The following is a 15,526-nucleotide window of genomic DNA, read 5'->3' as shown; positions in this document are numbered from 1 at the left end:
CCCGCCGGTCACCGGCACCTGCGACACGCGGGGGAGGAACGAACGGCGTGAGAAGCGGGCGGACGCCGCGCTTCGGGGGGACTCCGGGGGTCTTGGTGGGTCTGGGGGCGTCGCTCAGGCCTGTGCTGTCCTCAGGGGGCTCGGAGACTCTAGTCTTTGGCATCATCACCGCGACAGCGCCCCAGACACACCGGGAACCCCAGTCTCGCCGGTTTAAGCCCAATTTCCTCTCAGGGACAGCCGGAATCCCCCCAAAACCGCTCCCAGGAGCGCCCGAATTCCCCAGAGACCCCAGACCCGCCCCAGGGCCCTCGATCCCCTCTCACAACCCCCGATCTCCCCTCATAATCCTCAATTTCACCTCACAACCCTCGATTTCCCCTCACGACCTCGGATCTCCATCCATAACCCCCGATTTTCCCCTTGCGACCCCGGATTTCCCCTCACGGCCTCAGGTCTCCCCTCATAATCCGTAATTTCCGCTCACGACCCCCAGTTTCCCCTCACAATCCCCGATCCTCCCTCACGGCCCCCGATTTCCCCTCATAATCCTCAATTTCCCCTCACAACCCCCGATTTTCCCTTACGACCTCGGATTTCCCCTCATAACCCTGTTTCCCCTCACGACCCCCGATTTTCCCTCACGGCCCCAATTCCCCTCTCACGACCCCCGATTTCCCCTCACGACCCCAATTCCCCTCTCACGACCCCCGATTTCCCCTCACGACTCCAATTCCCCTCTCACGACCCCAATTCCCCTCTCACGACCCCCGATTTCCCCTCACGACTCCAATTCCCCTCTCACGACCCCAATTCCCCTCTCACGACCCCCGATTTCCCCTCACGACTCCAATTCCCCTCTCACGACCCCCGATTTCCCCTCACAACCCCAATTCCCCCCTCACCAGGCGACCCCTCCACTCACCCGCTCCAGGCCCGAAGAGACCTCGCCCGCCGCCGCCGCCCCTTTTATGGCACTGCCAGGCCCCGCCCACCCCAGGCCCCGCCCACCCGCAGCCAAAATGGCGGCGGCATCGAAAGGCGGGAAGCGGAGCCACGCCCCTTCGCTCCGCCCACCTAACCACGCCCCTTTCGCCTTTTATGGACGCCCATTCATTCTGAAGCCACGCCCCCACACGCTCGAGGCCGTTTTGGCAAAACTTTATTACCAAAAAACCAGAAATTTTACAGCCGGGGGGGTCGGGGGGGAGTCCCGGGGGGTCGGGGGTCCCCAGGCCCCTCCCCCCAGCTGCTACACAGGGGAAACTTTTTTTTTTTTTTGTGTTTTTCTCCTTTTTTTGTTTTCTTCTTTTTTTTTTTTGGTTTTTTTTTGGGTTTTTTTTTTGTCTTTTCAGGCCATTTTTCTACAAAACCCCGGGGGAGGGGGGGGCGGCCCAACCCCCCGCGGCCGGGCCGGGTTTGGGGGTAACTTTTTTTGGGGGGGTGGTCCCGGGGGGGTCCCGGCGGCGGCGGGGCCTGGGGGGTCCTTATCGGGTCTGCTCGACTGAGGGGGGAGAGAGAGAAAATGGGGAGGGGGGTCAGGAAAAAACACACACAGGGCAGCAGCACCCCAAAAACCACCCCAAAAGCCCCCAAAACCAGCTCCAAAACCTCCCCAAAAACCCACCCAAAATTCCCACAAAACCCACCCAAAACCACCTCAAAAACGACCCCAAAATCCCTCCAAAATCACCTCAAAATCCACCCAAAAACCCACCCAAAATTCCCTGAAAACAACCCGGAAAATGACCCCAAAACCTCCCAAAAAACCCACCCAAAATCCCCCAAAAACCACCCCAAAAATGTTCCCAAAACCCACCCAAAATCCCCCCAAAACCACCCCAAAAATGTGCCCAAAACCCACCCAAAATCCGCCGAAAACCACGCCAAAAATGACCCCAAAATCCCCCGAAACCTCCCCAAATTTTCTCATTCTGGAGACGTCGATCTCGTGGGGCCGCTCGCTGATGTTCGCCCCAAACCCCAAACCCTGCACCCCCAAACCTTTAACCCCCACAAAAAGAACCCCCCAAACCCCACAGGGGACCCCCCAGGACCCCCCAAAACCCCCAAAATTTGGTCTCACTGTAGGAGGAGATGTCGATCTCGTGGGGCAGCTCGCTGATGTTCACCCCAAACCCTGCACCCCCAGACCCCCAAATCCCCCCAAAAAGGACCCCCCAAAACCCCTTCCAGGACCCCCAAACCCCACAGGGACCCCCCCAGGACCCCCCAAAAGCCCCCAGACCCCCGATTGTGGTCTCACTGTAGGAGGAGATGTCGATCTCGTCGGGCAGCTCGCTGATGTTCACCTCGAAGCGATCCTGCACGTCGTTGAGGATTTTGGCGTCGTTCTCGTCCGACACGAACGTGATCGCCAAGCCCTTGGTGCCGAAGCGCCCGGCCCGCGCCACCTGCGCCCCGAAAACGGCCCCGGGGCTCAGCGGGACAGCCCTGGCACCCCAGAAACCACCCTGGGAACCCCAAAACTGCCCTGGGAACCCCAAAAACCACCCTGGGAACCCCAAAACTGCCCCGGGAACCCCAAAATACCCTGGCACCCCAACATCCCCTGGGACCCCAAAATGCCCTGGGAACCCCAAAAACCACCCTGGGAACCCCCAAAACACCCTGGGAACCCCAAAACTGCCCTGGGAACCCCAAAACTGCCCTGGGAACCCCAAAAACCACCCTGGGAATCCCAAAATCCCCCTGGGAACCCAGACATCCCCTGGGAACCCCAAAACTGCCCTGGGAACCCCAAAACCACCCTGGGAACCCCAAAACTGCCCTGGGAACCCCAAAACTGCCCTGGGAACCCCAAAACACCCTGGGAACCCAATAAACACCCTGGGAACCCCAAAATGCCCTGGGAACCCCAAAATACCCTGGGAACCCCAAAAACCACCCTGGGAACCCCAAAATGCCCTGGGAACCCCAAAATGCCCTGAGAACCCCAAAATGCCCTGGGAACCCCAAAATCCCCTGGGAACCCCAAAACCACCCCTGGAACCCCAAATCCTCCACCCGGGACCCCAAAACCACCCTGGGACCCCCAAAACCCCCGGGAACCCCAATGCCCCTGAGACCCCCAAAACCCCCCTGGGAACCCCATAAAACCACTCTGAACCCCCCAAAACCCCCAGGGAACCCCAAATGCCCTGAGACCCCCAAAAACACCCTCGGAACCCCAAACCACCCTGGGAACTTCAAACCCCCAGGACCCCCAAAACCCCCCTGGGAACCCCAAAAACCACCCTGGGAACCCCAAAATCCCCTGAGACCCCAAAAACCACCCTGGGAACCCCAAAACCACCCTCGGAACCTTAAAACCCCTGGGAACCCCAAACCCCCCTGGGACCCCCAAAACCCCCCAGGAACCCCTGGGACTCCCAGAAATCCCTCTTGGACCCCAAAAAACCCCCTGGAAACCCCAACAACCCCTGGGAACCCCCAAAATGCCCTGGGAACCCCAACCCCTGGCAACCCCCAGAAACCCCCGGGAACCCCCACAAACATCCTGGAACCCCACCAAACCCGGACCCCCAGAAACCCGCCCAGGACCCTTCCCAGACCCCCAGGACCCCTCTTGGACCCCCCAGACCTCCCAGGACCCCCTCCAAACCATCCTGGAGCCCCCAAACCCCCTCAGAATCCCCCAGGACCCCTCTATAACCCCCTCTATAACCCCCCCAACCCCCCCAGGACCCCCCAGGACCCCCGGACCCCTGTATAACGCGGCAGGTAGGCCCCAGGTCCCCCAGGCCCGTCGTATTGAAGGCCCAGGACCCCCCACGCCCCCCAAACAGGTTCGCGGGCCCGCAGGATCGCGCTGGAAACCTTAACTGCTGGTACCGCGACAGCCTCGCGGAAACGGGGGACAGCCCAGGGGGCTGGGGGGCCCAGGGGGTTTGGGGGGTGGTTTGGGGGGTGGTTTGGGGGGTAGGTTGGGGCAGGGTTTGGGTGTTTTAGGGGGTGTTTGTGGGGGTTCAGGGGTGGTTTGGGGGTGGTTTTAGGGGTGTTTTAGGGGGTGGTTTGGGGGTCTCAGGGTGTTTTTGTGGGGGTTCAGGGAGGATTTGGGGGGCTCAGGGGGGTTTTGTGGGGGCTCAGGGGGGGCTCAGGGGGTTTAGGGGGCGGTTTGGGGCAGGGTTTGGGTGTTTTAGGGGTGTTTGTGGGGGTTCAGGGGTGGTTTGGGGGTCTCAGTGGTGTTTTTGGGGGGTCTCACAGGTGTTTTGTGGGGGTTCAGGGGTGGTTTGGGGGGCTCAGAGGGGGCTTGGGGGTGGTTTAGGTGTTTTAGGGGCATTTTGAGGGTCTCACAGGTGTTTTGTGGGGGTTCAGGGAGGGTTTGAGGGTCTCGGGGGGGTTTGGGGGTGGTTTGGGGGTCTCTGGGGTGGTTTGGGGGGCTCAGGGGGTTTGGGGGTGGTTTGGGGCAGGGTTTGGGTGTTTTAGGGGTGTTTCTGGGGGCTCAGGGGTGGTTTGGGGGGGTGGTTTAGGGGTGTTTTAGGGGGGTGGTTTGGGGGTCTCAGGGGCGTTTTGTGGGGCTCAGGGGGTTTGGGGGGGTGTTTAGGGGCGGTTTGGGGCAGGGTTTGGGTGTTTTAGGGGGTGTTTTGGGGGTCTCACAGGTGTTTTGTGGGGGCTCGGGGGTTTGAGGGTCTCAGGGGCGGTTTGGGGCAGGATTTGGGTGTTTTAGGGGGTGTTTCTGGGGGCTCAGGGGTGTTTTGGGGGTGGTTTAGGGGGTGTTTTAGGGGGTGTTTGTGGGGGTTCAGGGGGGGTTTGGGGGTCTCGGGGGTGTTTTGAGGGGGTCAGGGGTGCTTTGAGGGGGCTCAGGGGTGGTTTGGGGGCAGGGTTTGGGTGTTTTAGGGGTGTTTTGGGGGGTCTCACAGGTGTTTTGTGGGGGTTCAGGGAGGGTTTGAGGGTCTCAGGGGGGGTTTGGGGGTGGTTTGGGGGTCTCGGGGTGTTTTGGGGGTTCTCAGGGGTGCTTTGAGGGGTCTCAGGGGTGGTTTGGGGCAGGGTTTGGGTGTTCTAGGGGGTGTTTGTGGGGGTTCGGGGAGGGTTTGGGGGGCTCAGAGGGGGTTTGGGGGTGGTTTAGGGGGTGCTTTGGGGGTCTCGGGATGGTTTGGGGGGCTCGGAGGGGGTTTGGGGGTGTTTTGGGGGTCTCTGTGGTGTTTTGGGGGTCTTGGGGGGGTTTGGTGGGGATTCAGGGAGGGTTTGGGGGTCTCAGGGGGGGTTTGGGGGTGGTTTGGGGGTCTCGGGATGGTTTGGGGGGCTCAGGGGGGTTTGGGGGTGGTTTAGGGGGTGCTTTGGGGGTCTCGGGATGGTTTTTGAGGTGGTTTGGCTGTTTTAGGGGCATTTTGGGGGTCTCAGGGGGTGTTTGGGGGTCTCGGGGTGTTTTGAGGGGGTTCAGGGGGGGTTTTGGGGGTTCACGGGCTTTTGGGGGGTTATTTTGGGTGGTTTGGGGGTTGTTTCGGGACTGTCTTTGGGATTATTTTGGGGGATTTTTGGGGCTGTTCTGGGGTTGGTTTTGGGGTGTCCTGGGGTTGTTTTGGGGCTGGTTTTGGGGTTATTTTAGGGGTATTTTGGGAGTGTTCTGGGGTTATTTTTGGGGTGTTGTGGGGTTATTTTTGGGCTGTTTTGGGGTTATTTTTGGGGTTTTTTGGGGGTGTTTTGGGGTTATTTTAGGGGTATTTTTGGGGTGTTTTGGGGGTTATTTTTGGGGTATTTTTGGGCTGTTCTGGGGTTATTTTTGGGGTTATTTTTGGGGCTGTTTTTGGGGTTATTTTTGGGGTGTTGTGGGGTTATTTTTGGGGTGTTTTGGGGTGATTTTTGGGGTTATTTTCGGGGATCCCCACCTCTCCTCCTGCGGCATGCCCCGGTGGATGGCGATGGCCGAGGGTTCAGGGGCTGGGTTTGGGGTTATTTTTGGGGTGGTTTTGGGGTTATTTTTGGGGTGATTTTTGGGCTGTTTTGGGGTGATTTTTGGGGTTATTTTGGGGGTGTTTTGGGGTGATTTTTGGGGTTATTTTGGGGGTGTTTTGGGGTGATTTTTGGGGTTATTTTTGGGGTGTTTTTGGGGTTATTTGGGGAGTATTTTGGGGGTGTTTTGGGGGTGGTTTTGGGGTTATTTTAGGGGTATTTTTGGTCTGTTTTGGGGTGATTTTTGGGGTTATTTTTGGGGTGTTTTGGGGTGATTTTTGGGGTTATTTTCGGGGATCCCCACCTCTCCTCCTGCGGCATGCCCCGGTGGATGGCGATGGCCGGGAAGTTCTGCTCCACCAGCAGCTGGGCCAGGGCGATGCAGCGCTGCACGGACTTGACGAAGATCACAACCTGGGGGACCCCAAAAACGGGGGCTCAGGGCACCCCAAAACCCGCCAGGAACCCCAAAACCCGCTGGGAACCCCCCAAAACGTGCTAAAACCCCCCAAAACCCGCTGGGAACCCCCCAAAACGTGCTAAAACCCCCCAAAACCCTCTGGGAACCCCAAAACCCACCGGGAACCCCAAAACGTGCTGGGAACCCCCCAAAACCCACGGGAACCCCCCAAAACCTGCAGGGAACCCCAGAACCCGCCTTTGGGGTGGATCTTGGAGATTTTGGGTTGGATTTCAGGGCCTCCCCTGGGATTTTAGGGTGATTCTGGGGCAGATTTCAGGGGTATTTTTGGGGTGATCCTGGGGGATTTTGGGGTGATCCCGGGGCAGATTTCGGGGGTATTTTTGGGGTGATTCTGGGCAATTGGGGATTTGTGACTGGGCATGGGTATTTGTGATTGTATTTTATCCGGGGAATGGGTATTTGTGATCTGGGGCAATTTTGGGGGTATTTTGGGTGATTCGGGGTTTCGGGGTTTTTTGGGGTGATTCCGGGGTATTTTTGGGTGATTCTGAGGCAGATTCCGGGGCAGATTTTTGGGTGATTCCGGGGTTATTCTGGGGGTGATTCTGGGGCAGATTTTGGGGGTATTTTGGGGGTGATTCCAGGACAGATTTCGGGGTATTTGTGGGGTGATTCTGGGGCAGATTTTGGGGGTATTTTTGGGGCGATTCCGGGGTATTTGTGGGGCGATTCCAGGGCAGATTTCGGGGCGTCCCCCCACCTGGTTGAACTCGAGCACGTCGAGCAGGTCGAAGAGCTTCCTGTTCTTCTCGTTGTCCTTGAGTTTGACGTAGTACTGCTGCAGCCCGTGCAGCGTCAGCTTCGTCTCGTCGTCCACGAAGATCTCCATGGGCTGGGGGGGGAAGGCGCTGAGCCCCCGCCTGGGCACCCCGGGCACCCCAAACCCCACCCGGGCACCCCAAATCAAATCTGAGCCCATCTGGGCACCCCAAATCCCATCTGGGCACCCCAAACCCCACCCGGGCACCCCAAATCCCACCCGGGCACCCCAAACCCCACCTGGGCACCCCAAATTCCATCTGAGCCCCCGCCTGGGCACCCCCGGCACCCCAAATCCCATCTGGGCACCCCAAATCAAATCTGGGCACCCCAAATCAAATCTGGGCACCCCAAATCCCATCTGAGGCAATCTGGGCACCCCAAATCAAATCTGGGCACCCCAAATTAAATCTGGGCACCCCAAATCCCATCTGAGCCCATCTGGGCACCCCAAATCCCACCCGGGCACCCCAAATCAAATCTGGGCACCCCAAATTCCATCTGAGCCCCCACCTGGGCACCCCAAATCCCACCCGGGCACCCCAAATCAAATCTGGGCACCCCAAATTCCATCTGGGCACCCCAAATTCCATCTGAGCCCCCACCTGGGCACCCCAAATCAAATCTGGGCACCATAAATTAAATCTGGGCACCCCAAAATCAAATCAAGGCACCCCAAACTTCCACCCTAAAACGCCCATCTGGGCACCCCAAAATAAGCCCTGGGCACCCCAAATTAAATCTGGGGACACCAAAATCCCATCTGAGGACCCCAAAAAAGCCAAGGACCCCTAAAACTGCCCCTAACAGCCCTAAAACTGCCCCTGAGACCCCCAAAAAAGAGGCTCAAGGACCCCAAAAGAGCCTCAAGAACCCCAAAAAGGACCTCAAGGACCCCAAAACTGCCCCTAACAGCCCTAAAACTGCTCCTGAGACCCCAAAAATCAGGCTCGAGGACCCCAAACCTGCTCCTGACACCCCAAAATAGCCGCAAGGACCCCAAAACTGCTCTGAGACCCTCAAAAGAGGCTCAAGGACCCCAAAAAGAGGCTCAAGGACCCCTAAAAAGCCTCAAGGACCCCTAAAACTGCCCCTAACAGCCCTAAAACCGCTCCTGAGACCCCCAAAGAGGCTCAAAAAGAGGCTCAAGGACCCCAAAAGAGCCCTGACCCCCAAAGCCCCCCCCCCCAAGGACCCCGTTGTCGGGGCCCCCCGCCGCCCCCCGGGGTCTCCCCCCAGGGTCTTTCTCCCCCTCCCCAGCCCCCCGGTTCCTGCTGCTGCGGGCCGGCTCCGGGGCCGGGGGTCCGGGCGTCGCGCCGAGGAGGCCGAAGCAGAAGAAGGAGGAGGAGGAGGAGGAGGAGGAGGAGGAAGGGCTCCCGCCGTGTCCTCTCAACAACGCCGTGTCCGGCTCGCGAATTGAGGGAGGGGTCCCGGGGGGGGGGGGAGATTTATCCCCCCCCTGAGCCACAGCCACAACTCGGGGGGGTCTTCATCATCATCACCATCATCATCATGATCACCATCATCATCATCATCATCATCGTCATCGTCATCATCCTCCGCCCGCCGCCGGCAGGAGCAGGAGCAGCAGCAGCAGCAGCAGGAGGAGGAGGAGGAGGAGGAGGAGGAGGAGGAAGGGCGGCGGTGGGTGGAGGAGGGGGGGAGGGGCGCGAGAAATCTTCCGCAAAAAGGGGGCGGGGAAAAGGTGAGGGGGGGGGGGGGAGGGGGCGGGGCCTGCTCGGGGCGTGGGCGGGGCTAAGGAGGAGGTGGGAGGAGTTAATTACGTCTTGCATGAATTTGCGGCACACGGGGCGGATTTCCTTGCTCAGGGTGGCGCTGAACATCATGACCTGCTTTTCGTGCGGGGTCATGCGGAAAATCTCCTGGACGTCCCGCCGCATGTCTGCGGGGAAACGGGGGGGAATCAGGGGGTTTGGGGGGTTTGGGGGTGAAATTGGGGAAATCAGGGGGAAATGGGGGGCACGGGGGGTGGAGAGGGGATTTGGGGGTCTGAGGGGAAATGGGGGGTCTGGGGTCTCAGGAAGGGGATTTGGGGGGAAACTGGGGGTTGGGGGGATTTGGAGGAGAAATTTGGGGGTTTTGGGGGTGAAATTGGGGATTTTGGGGGGTCTGGGGTCTCAGTAAGGGGATTTGGGGGGCAAATTTGGGGGTTCTGGGGGGCAAATTGGGGTCTGGGAGGGGATTTGGGGGGTCTGGGGCGGAAATGGGGGGGTCTGGGGTGTCAGGAGGGGATTTGGGGGTTTGGGGGAAAACGGGGGTTGAGGGGGATTTGGGGGGGGGAGAGGGATTTGGGGGTCTGGGGGGAAATGGGGGCGTCTGAGGTCTCAGTAAGGGGATTTGGGGGGCAAATTTGGGGGGGTTCTGGGGGGCGGGGGAGTCTGGGAGGGGATTTGGGGGTCTGGGGGAAAAACTGGGGGTTGGAGGGGCTTTGGGGGTGAAATTGGGGGTTTTGGGGGGTCTGGGGTGACAGGGAGGGGATTTGGGGGCACGGGGGGTCTGGGGGGGGTGAAGAAGGGATTTGGGGGCGAAACTGAGGGGGTTGTAGGGGGATTTGGGGGAGAAATTTGGGGGTTTTGGGGGGTCTGGGGTGTCAGGGAGGGGATTTGGTGGAGATTTGGGGGGGAAATTTGGGGTTCTGGGGGGGAAATTGGGGTCTGAGAGGGGATTTGGGAGGTCTGAGAGGGGATTTGGGGGGTCTGGGGGGATTTGGGGGTTCTGGGGGGGAAATTGGGGTCTGAGAGGGGATTTGGGAGGTCTGGGGGCGAAACTGAGGGGTTTGAGGGAGATTTGGAGGGGAAATTTGGGGGTTCTGGGGGGGATTTGGGGGTCTGGGGTCTCAGTGAGGGGATTTGGGGGGGAAAAATGGGGGTCGTGGGGTGAATTTGGGGGTTCTGGGGGAGAAACGGGGGAATGGGGGGGGATTTGGGGGGTCTGGAAGGAATTTGGGGGCTCTGAGGGACTCGGGGGTCCCAGCACAACACCCTGGGCTGAACCAGGGGGGCTGCACGGGGACCCCAAAAACTGAACGGAGACCCCCAAAGCGCCCACAGCAGAGCCCCCCGTGGGGCTGCTGGGGCTCCCCCCAGCCCGGGGACCCCCGGGGACCCCCGGGGACCCCAGACCCACCGAGCTGCTCGAGCATCTTGTCGCACTCGTCCAGGATGAAGTGCTTGATGTGCTTCAGGTTGAGGCTCTTGTTGCGCGCCAGGGCCAGGATGCGGCCCGGGGTCCCCACCACGATGTGGGGACAGTTCTTCTTGAGCACCTCCTCGTCCTTCTTGATGGACAGCCCCCCGAAAAACACCGCCACCTAAGCGCGGGGACACCCCAAAAATGTGTGTGAGAGGCACCCTGAAACACAGAGCCACAGCTCCCCAAAAACCAGCAAAATCTGTGCCTGAAATATCCCAAATATCTGTGATGGACAGCCCCCCGAAAAACACCAACACCTAAATGAGGGAACACCCCAAAAATGTATGTGAGAAGCACCCTGACAAACACAGCAACAATCCCCCCAAAACCCAGCAAAATCTGTGGCACAGATACCCCAAAAATCTGTGATGGACAGCCCCCCGAAAAACACCAACACCTAAACGGGGGAACACCCCAAAAATCTGTGTGAGAGGCACCCTGAAACACAGAGCCACAGCTCCCCAAAAACCAGCAAAATCTGTGCCTGAAATATCCCAAATATCTGTGAGACAGCCCCCCGAAAAACACCAACACCTAAACAGGGGACACCCCAATAATCTGTGTGTGAGATAGGGTGTGGAAAACAGAGCCAAAATTCCCCGAAAACCAGCAAAATCTGCGCCAGAAATATCCCAAAAATCTGTGAGACAGCCCCCCGAAAAACACCAACACCTGTACCAGGAACACCCCAAAAATCTGTGTGAAATAGGGTCCGAAAAACACAGCCAAAATCCCCTGAGAAACAGCAAAATCTGTGCCTGAAATATCTGAAATATCTGTGAGGGACAGGCCCCCAAAACCAACAATATTTCCACAAAAATCCCCTCAGAAATCTGTGTGCGAGAGTCCCCAAAAAACACCAACAGAGCCCTGTGAGAACCGGCAACATCTGTGCCAGGGATACCCCAAAAATCTGTGAGGGACGGGACCCCAAAGACGCCCTCAGGACCCCAAAGACCCCCTCAGGACCCCCCCAGAGCCCCCCAAACCCCCCAAACGCCCCCAGACCCACCTTGACGCTGGGCATGTACTTGGAGAAGCGCTCGTACTCCTTGCTGATCTGGAAGGCGAGCTCGCGGGTGTGACACATCACCAGCACCGACACCTGGGGGGCATGGGAGACCCCTCCTCAATTCCACAGACCCCTCCTCAATTCCAGAGACCCCTCCCCAATTCCACAGACCCCTCCTCCAGTTCCACAGACCCCTCCCCCAATTCCACAGACCCCTCCTCAATTCCACAGACCCCTCCTCAATTCCACAGACCCCTCCCCAATTCCACAGACCCCTCCCCAATTTCACAGACCCCTCCCCAATCCCAGACACCTCTCCCCAACTCCAGACACCCCTCCCCAGTCCCTGAGACCCCTCCCCAGCCCCCGGGACCCCGCACCTGCCCCGTGACGGGCTCCAGCTGCTGCAGCGTGGCCAGCACCAACACGGCAGCGCAGCCCCCTCCCCAATTCAGCCAGGACCCCTCCCCAGCCCCCGGGACCCCCGCACCTGCCCCGTGACGGGCTCCAGCTGCTGCAGCGTGGCCAGCACGAACACGGCCGTCTTGCCCATGCCCGACTTGGCCTGGCACAGCACGTCCATGCCCAGGATGGCCTGGGGGATGCACTCGTGCTGGACTGGGGGGGGAAAGCGGGGTCAGCGCCCGGGAGGGGCTCGGAGACCCCCAGAGACCCCCGGGAGGGCACAGAGACCCCCAGAGACCCTGGGAGGGGCACAGAGACCCCCAGAGACCCTGGGAGGGGCACAGAGACCCCCAGAGACCCCTGGGAGGGGCTCGGAGACCCCCAGAGACCCCTGGGAGGGGCTCGGAGACCCCCAGAGACCCCCGGGAGGGGCACAGAGACCCCCAGAGACCCCAGGAGGGGATCTGAGACCCCTGGGAGGGGCATGGAGACCCCCGGGATGGTCTCAGAGTCACCAGGAGAGACCCAGAGCCCCAGGGATGGTTCCAGAACCGCCTGGGATGGTCCCAAACCCGCCCAGGACGGTCCCAGACCCCCCAAATCCCCCCAGACCCCCCAGCCCCACCTTCGGAGGGGTGCTCGAAGCCGCAGTCGACGATGGCGCGCAGCAGCTCGGGCTTGAGCAGGAAGTCGCGGAAGCCCGAGCTGTGGATGGACACGTAGGAGCCCTTCACGTCCTTCTTGGGCGCCGCCTCGGCCCCGTCCGGCCCCGCCGCGTTCTCCACCTCGTCATCCTCGTAGTCCAGCAGCTCGTTGTCCACGTCGTTCTCCGCCATGCCGGCCACGGGCAGCTCCTCCCTGCGGGCGGCGGGGCGGGGGACGTGGGCAGGGGGCTGGTGACATCAGCCCTGGGCTGGTGACATCATCCATCGGCTGGTGACATCACCCAGGGGGCTGGTGACATCATCCACGGGCTGGTGACATCAGCCCTGGGCTGGTGACATCATCCATGGGCTGGTGACATCACCCAGGGGGCTGGTGACATCATCCATGGGGCTGGTGACATCATCCACGGGCTGGTGACATCACCCAGGGGGCTGGTGACATCATCCATGGGGCTGGTGACATCACCCACGGGGCTGGTGACATCACCCAGGGGGCTGGTGACATCACCCATGGGCTAGTGACATCACCCACGGGGCTGGTGACATCACCCACGGGGCTGGTGACATCATCCATGGGCTAGTGACATCAGCCCTGGGCTGGTGACATCATCCATGGGGCTGGTGACATCATCCACGGGGCTGGTGACATCACCCATGGGCTAGTGACATCAGCCCTGGGCTAGTGACATCATCCATGGGGCTGGTGACATCAGCCCTGGGCTAGTGACGTCACCCACGGGGCTAGTGACGTGGGCAGGGGGCTGGTGACATCATCCATGGGCTACTGACCACCCCTGGGCTAGTGACATCAGCCCTGGGCTAGTGACATCACCCACGGGGCTGGTGACGTGGGCAGGGGGCTGGTGACATCATCCATGGGCTAGTGACATCACCCATGGGGCTAGTGACATCATCCATGGGCTAGTGACATCACCCACGGGGCTAGTGACATCACCCACAGGGCTAGTGACATCATCCATGGGGCTAGTGACATCATCCATGGGCTGGTGACATCAGCCCCGGGCTAGTGACATCATCCATGGGCTAGTGACATCACCCACAGGGCTAGTGACGTGGGCAGGGGGCTGGTGACATCATCCATGGGCTAGTGACATCACCCACGGGGCTGGTGACATCATCCATGGGCTAGTGACATCATCCATGGGCTAGTGACATCACCCACAGGGCTAGTGACGTCAGCCTTGGGGCTAGTGACATCACCCATGGGGGTAATGACATGGGCATGGGGCTACTGACCACCCCTGGGCTAGTGACATTGGTCCTGGGGCTACTGACCACCCACGGCACTGCTGGTCACCACTGGGGCTACTGACATGGGCATTGGGCTAGCGACATCACCCCTGGGCTAGCGACATCACCCCTGGCCTAGTGACATCACCCCTGGCCTAGTGACATCACCCCTGGGCTAGCGACATCACCCCTGGGCTAGTGACACCACCCACGGGCTAGTGACATCACCCCTGGGCTAGTGACATCACCCCTGGCCTAGTGACATCACCCACGGGCTAGTGACATCACCCCTGGGCTAGTGACATCACCCCTGGCCTAGTGACATCACCCACGGGCTAGCGACATCACCCCTGGGCTAGCGACATCACCCCTGGGCTAGCGACATCACCCCTGGGCTAGGGACATCACTCCTGGGCTAGCGACATCACCCCTGGGCTAGCGACATCACCCCTGGGCTAGCGACATCACCCCTGGGCTAGCGACATCACCCCTGGGCTAGTGACATGGGCACTGGGGCTACCGAGCACCCCTGGGACCACCAATATCACCCCTGTGGCTACCAACATCAGCCTTGGGCTACTGGCTGCTCCTGGGGCTGGGGGGCACCTATGGGGCTGCTGGCATCAGCCCCGGGCTAGTGACATCAGCCTTGGGGCTACTGACCACCCACAGCACTGCTGGTCATCAGTGGGGCTACCAACATCAGCCTTGGGGCTACCAACACCTCCCCTGGGCTAGTAACACAGGCATTGGGGCTACCAACATCAGCCCTGGGGCTACTGACCACCCACAGCACTGCTGGTCATCAGTGGGGCTACTGACATCAGCCCTGGGGCTACCGACATCAGCCTTGGGGCTACCGACTGGTCCTGGGGCTACCAACATCTCCCCTGGGCTAGTGACACAGGCATTGGGGCTACCAACATCAGCCCTGGGGCTACGGATGGCTCCGGGGTTTGGGGGGACACCAGCGGGGCTACCAACATCGGCCTTGGGGCTACCGACATCACCTCTTGGCTACTGACCACCCGCGGCACTGCTGGTCACCAGTGCGGCTACTGACATCAGCCCTGGGGCTACCGACATCAGCCTTGGGCTACTGACTGGCCTGGGGCTACCAACATCACCCCCGGGCTACCGACATCACTGCGGGCTACCGACATCAGCCTTGGGGCTACCGACTGGTCCTGGGGCTACCAACATCACCCCCGGGCTAGTGACATCACTGCTGGGCTACCGACATCAGCCCTGGGGCCACTGACCCTCCCTGGGACCACCGACCACTTCCCGGGACCACCGCCCCCCCCAGGCACACCGACACCGCCCCCAGGACCACCGACCCCAGCAGGACCCGGGCGCCCGAGGGGACCCCGGGACCCCCAACCCTCCCCGGAGAGCGGGGCCGGGGCCGGCACCGAGCGGCCGCCGGCGGCGCGGGGCCGGCCCGTTCCCCACAATGGGTCTGGGGGCGTCACAACCGGGACCAACGACCCCGAGCCCGCCGGGGCCGCGCCCCCTCCCCCGCGAGGGTCCCCCGCGCTTCCCCCGCCGCCATTCCCGCCCCCCGGCGCCGCCATCTTGGAGCGCACAACGGCGGCGGCCCCGGCGCGGCCCGGGCGGCGGCGGCGGCCCCGGAGCGCCGAGGGGCGAGGGGGGCTCGGGGCGGGCGGGGAGGGCGCGGGGGCAGCGGGCGATGGGCGGCGGGGGCGGCGATGGCGGCGGATGCGGCTCCGGCCGGGCCCGACTCACCCCGAACGCTGCGACCGCCGCGACCGAGAGGGCGGGGCTGGGCGTCACTTCCGGTCCGGCCCGCGCGCGCTCAGG

At 61.1% G+C, this 15,526-nt stretch overlaps 1 protein-coding gene across 1 annotated transcript; it reads right to left on the bottom strand.

Annotated features, from left to right (window-relative positions):
* Positions 1 to 1,145: 1,145 nt before the first annotated feature.
* Positions 1,146 to 15,526, bottom strand: DDX39B (DExD-box helicase 39B). Its single transcript, XM_030970310.1, has 11 exons — positions 15,452 to 15,526; positions 12,412 to 12,644; positions 11,872 to 11,999; positions 11,382 to 11,474; positions 10,304 to 10,487; positions 8,941 to 9,059; positions 7,098 to 7,229; positions 6,218 to 6,327; positions 3,738 to 3,864; positions 2,267 to 2,507; positions 1,146 to 1,504 (listed from the first exon to the last, which is right to left on the bottom strand). The coding sequence occupies exons 2-11, from the start codon at positions 12,620 to 12,622 to the stop codon at positions 1,488 to 1,490; spliced, it is 1,362 nt and encodes a 453-aa protein (XP_030826170.1). The 5' UTR covers positions 12,623 to 12,644; positions 15,452 to 15,526; the 3' UTR covers positions 1,146 to 1,487.

Source organism: Camarhynchus parvulus, unplaced genomic scaffold (assembly GCF_901933205.1).
Source record: "Camarhynchus parvulus unplaced genomic scaffold, STF_HiC, whole genome shotgun sequence".
In the NCBI taxonomy this organism is placed as follows: Eukaryota; Metazoa; Chordata; class Aves; order Passeriformes; family Thraupidae; genus Camarhynchus; species Camarhynchus parvulus.
Note: the sequence above shows the minus strand (reverse complement) of the source record. Positions and strands in the feature narration are given on the sequence as shown.

Bases quoted from the DNA above. Each gene is read 5' to 3' on its own strand.
- DDX39B (XM_030970310.1), bottom strand. From the start codon at position 12,622: ATGGCGGAGAACGACGTGGACAACGAGCTGCTGGACTACGAGGATGAC. The intron at 11,475-11,871 runs GTGCGGGGGTCC...CATGCCCCCCAG, and splicing joins TGGAGCCCGTCACGGGGCAG to GTGTCGGTGCTGGTGATGTG. The intron at 7,230-8,940 runs GTAATTAACTCC...TTCCCCCCCCAG, and splicing joins GCCGCAAATTCATGCAAGAC to CCCATGGAGATCTTCGTGGA.